The 12,657-nt window shown below is 40.3% G+C and overlaps 1 protein-coding gene across 4 annotated transcripts in view; it reads right to left on the bottom strand.

Moving 5' to 3' along the window:
- Positions 1–12,657, bottom strand: part of SP140 (SP140 nuclear body protein) — a 73,092-nt gene that overhangs the window by 3,468 nt on the left and 56,967 nt on the right. For all 4 annotated transcript variants that reach the window (XM_080798039.1, XM_080798040.1, XM_080798037.1 and 1 more), the window contains 5 exons: positions 9,728–9,787; positions 8,277–8,381; positions 6,193–6,335; positions 4,985–5,032; positions 2,151–2,192 (listed from right to left, as the gene is read on the bottom strand). In XM_080798039.1, the coding sequence (XP_080654165.1) occupies positions 2,151–2,192; positions 4,985–5,032; positions 6,193–6,335; positions 8,277–8,381; positions 9,728–9,787 (398 nt within the window). The remainder of the gene's footprint in view (positions 1–2,150; positions 2,193–4,984; positions 5,033–6,192; positions 6,336–8,276; positions 8,382–9,727; positions 9,788–12,657) is intronic.

A 12,657-nucleotide genomic window follows, 5' to 3' on the forward strand; every position in this document is an offset into this window, starting at 1 on the left:
GTTTTATAGGAATCTGAATACTATTATTACTTTGCAGATAAAACAAGTTCCCGAAAGAAAGTGCTAAATGTATTTGCCTATACCACAAGGAAGACAGACTTATGGAAAAGATGAAATTTTGAGAATTTAATAAGATAGCATAAGCCCCTTAATGTGGAAAGTGATAAAAGATGAAAAGACACTCATTAACAATATTTTGAGTCTTGTTTTGGGATTTGGGGTGAAAATACTTATGTTGGATGAATTGGGTTCTGGTTATTTCTCTTGTTTTTAAGAATGGCCATGTATGAGGAGGTGCTAACCCCAATGACCATCTAGCCAAATTCTCCCCATTCAATGTTCCAGGGGATCCTCAAGGATACCTCCACTGGGGCTGAGACTGCTTTGGCATGGAGCTGTGGGGCCATTTTTCTTCTCATCAGTGCAGGCACTCATAGATTATATCATCAGTCTCTAGGAAGTGATGACCACTCTCCCCAGAAGGACAATGAAATAATAAATTCAGCCAATGTTTTAGAATCTGCCATTTGGGGGCGCCTGGGTGGCTCAGTGGGTTAAGCATCTGCCTTTGGCTCAGGTCATGGTCTCAGGGTCCTGGGATCAAGCCCCGCATCGGGCTCTCTGCTCAGCGGGGAGCCTGCTTCCTCCTCTCTCTCTGCCTGCCTCTCTGCCTACTTGTGATCTCTCTGTCTGTCAAATAAACATATAAAATCTTTAAAAAAAAATTTCCCTTAGAATCTGCCATTTGTATACTTCTTAACAGATACATCTGTTTGTTTCTTAGTCCAGCTGCACACTAAACTCATCCAGGAAGATTATGTAAAATTCTAATATCCTGGTCCCAATACCAGAGATACTGAATCAATTGGTCTGGGTGGGCACAGCCATTGGTGTTCTTTTTAAATTCATAAAATGGGTAATTTGTGCATCAGAATCATTTGGGACTTTTAAACAATCCTAATGTCCAAAACATAGCCTAGATTGAATAAATCAGAATTTCACAGAGTGGAATCTAGGCAATGTTATTTTTCAAAGGTCCTCAAGTGATTCAGTGTTGAGTTAACCCAAGTTGAGATTTAGCCTGGTTATTAGGCATGGGGATATTATAAGTCAATGTTGAATTGACCCATAGTATCTACCCCTGGAAAGATTATGAACAGGGGTGAGGGTCTATGTCTATCCCAAACAAGCCACACAACACTGGAATTGACGGCTGTTTAGATGATTGAAGACTCCCTCAGTTGGCCAAGTGTCAAAATCAGTGTGGATAAGATCTAAATCTTGTTGGGGGATTGTTTTGAAGGTATAGTGTACACAAACCCATCCGAATACCCCTCCTCTGTTGGATGTCCTGTGTCACTCTTACTGCCTGATATCCTCTGTGAGCTCTGCCCCCTGTTGTTGTACAAAGATGACTCGGCTTCAAAAGTCTATTTTGATGCAATGAAAGGAATCAAAGTATGATTTAGCATAGAGAGAGCAGTCACCCATAATTTTGACAGAAGTTATAGAAGGTAGCCATATGGGACCACCCTGTGATTGGCTACATGGTGATGGTTTCAGCCCTCACCAGCTTAGCACCTTGATGGCTCCCTCAAGACTGGAGACATGGCCTCCAAAAAAGGCCACTTGCCCTGCATGCACTTCTCTGCAGGACTCACAATAGGGTCTACCCCCTGGATTCATCACCAGCTTGGCTGAGCCTGTTCCCTCTGGTGGATCTTAGCTCTGCCTGTACCTTGGAGTGGATGTTTGTGATTTTCCTTTCCTCCCTTATTGCCTTTTTTAAAATGCTATTCTCCCAAATTTGCTCTTTAACCCTAATCTGCTGGCCAGCTCTAACTATTACCACTTTAGGCCCTGGTTCTAGAGACCCCAATGGTCTAAAGCTCTGCCTCCTATACTCACTTTCAAGGGGAAATGAGGAAACAGGAAGGTTTCCCTGAACAAATAGGAAAAAATATTTTCACACAGAGACACCAACTCCAGAACCACCTCCCTGGTATGGGTGCTGCATCTGCTCTTCTCCACTCGTCACACACAGCGACACATTCCAACTGAATATGAGCATGCTTCAGGGAAACACAGCAATGACAGTGCATAGAGGAACGAGGCCTCAATTATCCTGGGGTTGGAGGTGTAGTACTTACATTAGGGTCAACCAAGATGTTGTCATGAGGCTTTGGTATTGTCTGTTGAAAAGAGAGAAAGACTGAATGACAATATTGAATACAAGGATTGCATCCATCCCTTATTTAACAGCTATCTGTGGAGGAATTCAAGCCACAGTCTACCCATTATTTCATACTTTTTGTATGGACCTATATATCTACTTGGAGAATAAAAAGTACCAAAATACCACTGTTTGGCCCAATGCAAATTCAATTTCCTGGATTTCTGACCCAAGGTAGACCTTTATGAAACCAGGCAGGGAGTCCGGCCCTGGTTTCCACAGATGGAGTTGGAGAAACTCCACTGGTTCTCCTACTTTGAAGGACCCTCAGGCATTTTTCTCTACCTTAGAAAGTATCATCCCACCAGGAAGAGGTGCAATGAGAGAATCAGGTTGAGAACTCATCATCAACAGCCCTCAGTGACCACAGAACCCAGAGTCCTGGAATCCATGGAAACATACCAGAGAATTGCACTGACTTTCGCAGTCCTCTTAGGGCACAGCCTCAAAGATAAAATGTGCCCAAGGTCCCCATTGTGGCAGCTTTTCTTCCAGAAGGTCATCCTTCTCTCTCCTCCCAAAAAGATGTCAGCTGGGAGACTTTTCAGAGGTAACTGATTATCACTCACTAAACGTACAGTGCTTTTACATATTCAATAGAATGACCAGGCATCCCTCCCTCTGTAATGCAGTTTTTATCTCCAGCCCAGAGCATAGTAGTCATAGACAAGCGTGATCCATGGGACAATGACCTGAGAAGTGTCCAGTCATTGCCTATCTCTCTGGGTGACCTAAAATCTCCCACCCCTCCCCAGGTTAGAATTTGAGGTTGAAATAATCCTTGAGGTCAGGAATATTGTTTCAATCAACTTTAATGGCCAATTAGACATTTAGTATGGGCTTGACAATTATATGTTGAATGAGTAAATAACTGACTATTACTTAGCTTAGGAAAAGAGATTACTTGCTATCTCTTAAGAAATATTACCATACAATATACTGGAGGAATATATTATTTTGCAACACTGCAACTGTCACCAAAAGATATTAGTGGCCCTTGTCAGGAGCCAATAAGCTATCATGAAATATCAAGAGTGATACTGAAGTTTCTGAAAGCCAAGGGGCTCCAACAGCAAAAGAGATTCTGAGAGGCACAGAGGACCCATAGGGATAATAATGGATTGTAAGATCTTCCATTCTGGGGAGTTTGTGGAGAGACACAAAATATAGAGGCAGCTGAAGCTTGTTGTAGGAAAGTATTGCACCCATGGATAAGGGTAGATCCTGTTGATAAGAAGTTGCCAGTTGACAAGGGTAATCTGACTATTTTATCTTATTTTTTAAAGTTTACTTTAATTTTATTTTTTAAGTAAGCCGTATGACCAACATGGGGCTTGAACTCATGATCCTGAGATCAAGACTCACATGCTCTACTGAATGAGCCAGCCAGGTGCCCCAAACTGAGTAACTCTTGACATCTGGGAAATGATACAGATGCTGGTCTTTAATATACTAAACTGATCAAATAATAGTTTCCCTTTAGGAAATCCAGTGGATGCAATGTCCCAAGGACTGAAAGTTCAAATGACCCAGAACATCAGATAATCACATTCCCAGTGGAAGATGAAGTTTCATTGGCCAGCTAGGCATGGCCTATCTTAGAAGTCTATGAATGTCTTGGATGGCCACTCTTACTTGAAGTATGTAAGAATGACACTTCTCTTCTCCCCCTCTTTCTCAAGTTCTTGTTCATACTCGATCTTGGAAAATCCATCACCTTGTCTTGAATCTACGCTACACTTAACCTGTTTATTTGTTGTCTACATAGACTTCTTCTATAGAGGAAGAAACCATTTTCTCAGATAGAAAAGAGGTCTCTACACCCCCCCCCAATGTAGCCAAAAGGGTAGCATCAAAGTAAACAATTTTCCAGATCTGCCCCTCTCATATGATACATCAATCTCCCAAGAAGTTCCTTCCCAACAGCAGCATCCTCAAGAAAGGCAAATAATTTCCTCTGAGAAAAAAAGGTCTGTGTGTACTTTTTAATGAAAGGTGAAAGGGGATGAAATGAATCAGAAAAGAAAATATGCCTTTGTTTCCTATCTCATGAAATGATTTGGTTTTGTCTATGTCCCAGAATGGACTATCTGCTAGAAAGGGGTTGTCTGAATCATTTAATGAAATCATCATTAGATTTCATTAAAGTTGGACAATAGTAACGATGATTTAAAAAATCTGTATTTGAGTTGAAGATGACCCTATATCACCCTTTCCCCCTTAAGATTGATTTATTCATTTAAGAGACAGAGATAGAGTGCATGAGCAGGGGGAGAGGCAGAGGGAGAGAAAGACAAACAGACCACCTGCTGAGTGGGGAGCCTAACATGGGGCTCAATCCCAGGACCCTGAGATCGTGACCTGAACTGAAATAAAGACTCAGATGCTCAACTGATTGAGACATCCAGGGGCCCCAACCCTATCTTATTATGAAATTTTTTTTGTATTGCATAATCATGTTTGCTTTTACAACTATGACACACTTACAACATCTGCATCTACAGTTAAAGCATATATATGAGGTCTGTTTTGATGACTCTTCATCATCTCTACCTCAAATGATTTATCATTCAAAGAAGAGCTTTCCTTTTATACAGCATAATGTTCAAAGTAGCAACTCTGAAGTCACATGCCCCCCAAAAAAGGGAACGGGGGTTGGAGGAAGCCGAATTATAATTATCCAACTATAAATAATTGTGCATATAACATCAGTTATGTGATGAAAACTTATAAAAAGTGACTAATAATCACCTTTCTTCTCCTGAAATATTTTCTTGGAGGATTGTGTAGAAGTCCTTTCTGAAAGATAAAAAGATCCAAGTTTATGGCTAGCCTATGTTTCTATTTTGTAAGTCTGGCACTTCCAGCCTCCTCCCATATATTTCTACCTGGATGTCCCACTGCCAGATCAAAGCCAGGGTGGCTAAGTGAAAAAATATCTCTCTCTTCTCAGCTGTACTTCTAGAATTCAATCAGTGGTTAGAATTTCAAGCATTGGAAAATTATCTTTAGAACATTCTCCCTTTCTCTTGTCTTTTTTCCTAAGTTTTAAGAGGTTTTCCTTAATCTCTTTGACAACTCTCACTTCCTTTCCATTCTCACCAATGCCACACATGCTGAATCCATACACCAGGACTATTCAATCAACACACAGTTATCCCATGCGTACTGGGTATCAGACATTCTGGACAATCTTGGACACACAAAGATGGACAAACCCTAGTGGTATCTAGAAAGAAAAAGAGAATGCATGAAAGGATAAGTATAAAACAGTATAAGAAGGGTCTTAGTAGTGGGCTCATGGAGTCCAGGGAAGGGAGGACCAGGCCAGGTCATTCAGGGACTATTCAGAGAAGGGAGACATTTGACGTGAGCATTGCAAGTTGCATATAGGTATCTTGGGGCTGAAAGACACTGAAATCATTTCAAATCCCCAAGGTTGTCTGAAATATTGTTTTAAATATGTCATTGCATGCCTCAAAAGACCTCACTGATTTTTCATTGTCTATATTATGAGTTTAAACTCCTTAGGCTGACATTAAATCCCTCATAAACAACCCCCATCGATGGATCACCCCTTATCATACACAGCCAGTCTGCCCCAACCCACAGAGCTACTTTTGTTGTGGTTCTGGTTTTTATGCCATTCTTTTTCTAGAGCCTCCTCTTTCCATTTGTTTGGCTGTAGACAGTCTTGTTTCGGTGCATGAAGTTTTCTGCACACACCTGGGTCACAATGACCTCTCCCTCCTCCAAGCTCTGGCCTCTATCCAGACAGAGCCCCTTTACAACATTAATGTGCAACATTATAGGGAGGTTAAAAATGTGGGGCATCTCTCCCTGGGTCAGCAGATAAACTCAGGGGCATCAGATTTTTAGCTATAACTCAACAAAAATTTGGTGAGCAAATAATGACTGTACAGCAAAGAAAGTCACATCTACTCCAGTCCTTGGAATACCTCCATTAGCCATCGTAGGGGCCTGCCGCCACAGCGCACACTCAGCTTCCAGTTCTTTGATCTTTTGTGGCCTCCTTTGGCTTCAAATTCCTTGGGGGTGAGCCACCTTCCATCCTCACTCTGTATACACCTCACCAAGGCTCCTGTAAGACCAGGGTAAGTTGAGCCTCAGTCCTCTTTGTCTTCAGAACTCAGATGATGAGCTGCCACCACAATGCATCTGGAACCACCCAATCTGGGCTCAAGATTTATAGCAGGAGAGTCTAGCTTCCATTTTCAGCCTTTGGAATCCCCAAATATAGCCTGTAAGACCCCTTAAAGGAGATTTCCTGCCTTGGGGCAACATTTCTTTAAAACTTTGTACAATAAGAGGTGATAATTACCATCAAAATCAACCTTTTAAAAGTATTTCAAAATCATCTACAAAGGAAAAGTACATGAACCTGAAGAGTGAGAGGATCTCAATTTGCTGGGGACAGAGAACAGACCAGTCTCCAGTAGCTCTTGGGACAATGTGAAGGAAGAACCTCAGGTTGAGACTGAGCTTAGAATGGTATCACCTGACATCTGAAGCCTTTATTACATTTTTTTAAATCCAGTGTAATGGCATTATTTTAAGATTTTATTTATTTATTTGTCAGAGAGAGAGAGAGGGAGAGAGAGAGAGCGCGAGCACAGGCAGAGGCAGAGGGAGAAGCAGGCTCCCCGCCAAGCAAGGAGCCCAATGTGGGACTCGATCTCAGGACGCTGGGATCATGACCTGAGTCGAAGGCAGCTGCTTAACCAACTGAGCCACCCAGGCGTCCCGTGTAATGGCATTATTAAGCAGAGCTTTCCCCCTCCCTGAAATCATGGATAGCTGATATTAAAAATAATTGTGAAATATTACCCAGTGGAAAATTAAGCTATGCATAAAAGATAATCATATGCTAAACAGCATTTCTCAATCATTGGGGAAATGCAAATCAAAAATATCATGAGATGCCACTTCATACCCACTAGGATGGTCATAATCTAAAAATCAGACAATATAAAAAAGAAATCAGACAATAACAAGTATTGACAAGGATATAGAAAAATTGGGGCTCTCAGACATTGCTGGTGGGAATGTGAAATAGTGCAGCCACTGTGGAAAACATTTTGGTGCTTTCTCAGTAAGTTAAATGTAGATTTACCATATGATCCACCAGTTCCACTCCTGGGTATATAACCAAAAGAATGGAAAACATTTGTTTCCACAAAAACTCACACATGAATATTCAAAGCAGCGTTATTCATAATAGCCAAAGAGTAGAAACAACCCAAACTGATGAATGAATGATGTATATGGTGTATTCACACCGTATGAAATATATTATTTGGAAAAAAAATGGAGCTCCAATACATGCTAACACATGGATGAACCTGGAAAATATCATGATAAGTGAATAGCACAGTCATGAGATGGCACGTATTATATAATTTCATTTATAGGAAATACCTAGAATAGGCCAATTTATGAAGCAGAAAATAGATTAGTGGCTACTTAGGACTGGGCGCCGGGATGAACTGGGAATGCGTACCGACTACAAATAGACATGGCATTTGCTTTAATGGGGGATAGACACATATGTTCTAAGATTAGATTGTAGTGATGGCTGAATAATCCTGGGGAAATGCAAGCAAAATTCAACATTGAATTGTACACTCTGAGGGTTGAACTTCATGATATGTGATTATATCTCAGTTAAGCTGTTGAAGCATTTTACATTGATTATGTAAATTAATTCCTCACAGCTATACTGTGAGGCTCTCCAATTCTAAATTCTGTGGTCTCACCGCATCCAGCACCCTGTCCTGGTGGTAATCATCCATAAGGGAGAAAAGATATGAAGATGGAGGCTGAGGGCCTCTTCCCTTTTATCTCTGGTTCACTTCTCTTTGGTTCTTTGGGCATTGTGGGAGTGATCGCTTAATATGTATAATTTCTGAAAGTATAAAAATGTCATCTTAGGGATCCCTTCCTCCTTTCCTCAATTCCTTGAATGTTGTTTAATTCACATGGGTAATTCCATACTGTAAATCAAGTAGACCAGGGAACCTACCTCGTTTCAGTCTCTTCTTATATAACATCCCCTTCACATTACCACAGGTCACAGGAAGTATTTGAGAGTGAAAATTCACACTATCATCTCTGCGCCTTCTTGACTCTGAAAGAGAAGATTTCCTCATTTCACCTCAATTTGCAACTGCACATGCACCTCTCCAACCTTGTGGATTTTGTTCTTGTAAAATACAGAGGTGCTTAGGGAAGTCCATTCTACAAATCTCTAGCATCAAAGGCTTTCTTCCATGTGATATTTTTGATACATAACCATAGAATGTCTACCTCCATCTTACCCTTCAAATCCCACACAAACCAGAATGCTTTTACAGAGAAATAAGTCTTCAGTAAAACTGCCTTATTCCCAATCTAGTTAGCCTTGCTGATTCTTACATGACAATGAATTCTTATATGAAATTCTTGAATTTCAATTCAATTTCAATTTCAATATAAGAATTCAAATAAATTCTTATATGATTCTTATATGAAACACACAACAGCTGCCTTGTTCTGAAGGGAGGTCTCCAGCCACATTATTTCACCGCAGTTAGGTAGCTGGAAACAAAGTGAGAGACTGTACTTATGTCTCCCTAGTTGAGATCTGACTCACTGAGCAGAGAGAGGGGAATGAATGACAGGGTAACCCAATGGAGATGATGTCTGCCTTCTTTTGTTTTTGTCTCTGTCTCTTTTGTTCCTATTCTTGTCTCTGCTTTGCTTCATTTCTCCCTCACATTAGCTTTTTCCACAGTTAAAAGAGGAGCTCAGGAATTCTAGAAGGGGAGGTGGCTGGCAACCTGCAGAAGGGGAGGTGGCTGGCGACCTGACTCTGCAGAAGTAGGGTTGAAAGGTCTTCAAAGGAACTAACTCAAGGAGGATGTGTAGCTGATGCTGCCCTTCCAGCTGATGTTTAGAACCATGATGGGAGGAGGGAATGTCCATGGTCCAGTGTTGAGCTGGGTAGACTATCAGAACTGCAATGGACTGAGAATTATTGGCTTAATTTTCTTTCTTGCTTTGTGCTCAAGTGACAGGTCCAAGTACACACAATCAAAAGTAGAGAAAGGCAAAGACTACTGACCATGACTCCAGGCTACCTGTAGTGTGCAACCTGTGACTCTCTATGTAGCAAAAGAAGGATCAACTAAGTAATGTGGGTTATATGGCAACAGATGATTTCCAGCTCAAAATTTATCAGTTCAGTGAAGACAGTGTCATTACACTGGCCCCTGGACCCACAAGGTCTGGTCACCAAGTTACTTGTTTGTGGGATTATCTTGTTTCTCTCCCTGATGTATTTTGAAAATGACCCAAATTATATACATCTTTCAACAGTTAGTAAAGCTATAAAGCAATTAGGGAAATGGGTTTATTACCAAAATCACAGAAAACAGGAAAGCACAGGAAATTAGCTGTTTAGTTATTGAAAGTTATTCCCCCTTTCTTCTTTACCTCTTGACCGGAATCTTTTCTGTGGGGCCCTTTCACTATGAGTTCTGCCTCTCCTTTTCCCTGATAAAATAGAAAAATATAATAACAATCACAGACATGCAGTTGCATTGCATATATTAGTACTTTCCAAAATTTCCATTTAAGTATAACTTCCCCAAAGCCTGTCTAATGGATAAAGAAAAATATATAATCCCTAGTGTTAAGATACCAAGAATTAGATAGCTAATCTTAGGTTTACCTTATATTTTATTTTTCATAGTCCTACATTAGTAAAACAAAAAACAAGTGAAATCAGCATTCCACTGATACCTCAAGCAGTCATGTGTTAAGGGCTTAAGGGATGTCAAGTGTACATCTACTAAATTACTTAGTCTTTCCAACAAACATATGAGATCAAGATGATGATTACTGCTATTACAGAAACTAAAATATTCAGAGAAAATTGAGACAAAAACTGTAAAGTTAAGTGAAGGCATTCCAGGTTTCTTCTTGTGGAGAAATGGAAATAAACAGATGTTCTGTGAGGGGAAACCCTACGACAGGTTTTACACGTGAGATGCATTCCACACACCTTGAATGAAGTCATTTATACGTTTGTGCTGAAAGTGATAATAAATGTGACCAAGGGCTTTGTTTACCTGGGTTTGGACAAAGATATTAGAATCTAAGAAACTACCAGAAGAAAACTAACCAAGAAGAATGGGTAGAATTGAGTCTTCCAAAATCTTAATTTCAAATAGTTATTAAGAATTGACTTGGTAGGTTTCTGGGGAGTGGGGAGGGAGGGAGAGGGTGGTTGGGTTATGGACTTTGGGAAAGGTATGTGCTATGGTGAGTGCTGTGAAATGTATAAACCTGGTGGTTCACAGATCTGTACCCCTGGAGCAAATAATACATTATATGTTAATAAAAATAATTTTAAAAAAAGAATTGACTTGGGAGGTGTTGCATCAGGGAATGTTCTTACTTTTTGCAAGTTTTGGCTATAGATATGCATGTCTGTTTGCTGTCATTCAAATGTGATTTAGTTTCTAAGGCAGGAAGACAAATTCATTTTCTTCTTTCTGTGTTCAATGCCCCACTATCTGGTGGTACTAAGTGGGATTATGTAAATCCCATAAGGAAATATTTTCCAGACTACCCAGTCCTAAGTGTTATAAACTATAAGCAGATTATGAGCATATTAGACCAGCAAAGCAAAAAAAAAAAAAAATCTTTCTTTCAATTAAACCCAAAATGGACTGATTGCTTGGTAAATAGCCCGACTTTCTGGACTTTATCTTACACAATTACTGAGAGATTTTTCATCTCTTCAAGACCAAAATGGCCCCATGGACAAATATTGATAATTAGACTTTATCACAACATCAGACAAGTTATAGACTTGCAAGTCACCACTCATTGTTATTTAACCATTACAACCTGGGGACACAAAAATTAGTTATAACCTGTCTAACATTATTTAACCAAGATAAAATCACCGGAAACAAAAGATTGGTAAATTTCTATAAGAAAGTAAAAGACTTGGGTATTACCAGCCATGGGCTAAGGAGAATAACTAAAAGGGTGAAACTGTGGTTCTCAAAAAGATTAATCTTTTTGCCCCCTCTTGGTTTCTCCCTCCAGAAAGTGGGATCACCAGCCAATAGAAGGTCATCCACTCAGTTAGCTCTCCAAGGGACTCTCCTCATCTCTTCTTCACCCAAGATGGTAAAGTGGTAATGGACTCTCTGGTGCTCTCTCATTACTCTCCTAAAGGTCTATGCTCACAGTACCAAGAGAAAAGATCCAGATATCTTACTCTTACCCTCCTATATCCCAGTCAGGCTTGGCACTAAAGCTCTAATCACAGCCTTGAACAACCCAATAAATAATGGTCTCCATCTGTCCCTCTCCCTGGTTACATCTTTCCTGGGACTGGTAGCTATATTAAACTTATCTTTCATCAAACCTGTTAGGCCTAATATTTTTAGGGAGAAAAAGGAAACACACTGAAATCCATTCTAGCCTGTGGAGCTTTTGATAGAAGGAAACCTAGAGCTTAAAATCAGCTAATTTATAATACAGCACCATTGTGTTTTCCTTTGAAAATAGAGTGACAAAGCAAGACAGGATCTAAACTAATTTTTGTTTCCCCAGGTTGTAATACCCATTTAATAATATGGAATCCCCCACCATGAATTCTATCATGGCATTCAATATATAATTTAAGGTTATTTTTTAAAATTGTTGGGCTTGATATTAATTAATCTCTAATAGTAACTGTGACAGAATTTTAAATTATTTCCTGTTTTCCCAAAATTTTAGTAAAAGTCTCAATAGATGGGAACAATTCACTAAGTGCCAAGGAGGGTAACCAACTGTCCCAGTCCACCCAGGACTAAGGGGTATCCCAGATGCAGGGTTTTCAGTGGCAAAACTGGTAATGTCTTGGGCAAACCAGGGTGTGCTGTTCACCCTAGTTTCAAGCAATCCGCATCATAAGGCAACGGGACCAAGTCACCTATGTCACCATACAAAGTGTTGGTGGAACAGGTTATGCCAGCTCTAGTTCTTTACTCATATCCACGCAGTAGAAGAATGGCTACATTTCTCTGCAAAAAAGTCAAGCTGTGGTGACAGACCACACTGTGGAGTTGATGAAAGAATTTCAGAGAGGAAAGAGCTAGCAATTATGTACCTTGCATTCCCAGTGTTATCTCTCCAGTGACACACTTCCATGTTCTTATCTCTCCTCTCTCATCCATCCCCCCTCCAATCCTGGGGTGGCCCAAACCAGTAGCTGTTGAGTGTGGATGGAGCCAAGAGAGAATATGAGAAGAATGTGACCATGCTGCATCCCCACTGCAGGTGGCCCAGACAGAGGTTTGCTCAGGCTGAAGGAGAGGAGGTGCTTTGAAATGGAGAAAATATTGAAATTTTAATACTAG

This window comes from Martes martes, assembly GCF_963455335.1.
Source record: "Martes martes genome assembly, chromosome: 3".
Taxonomy (NCBI): domain Eukaryota; kingdom Metazoa; phylum Chordata; class Mammalia; order Carnivora; family Mustelidae; genus Martes; species Martes martes.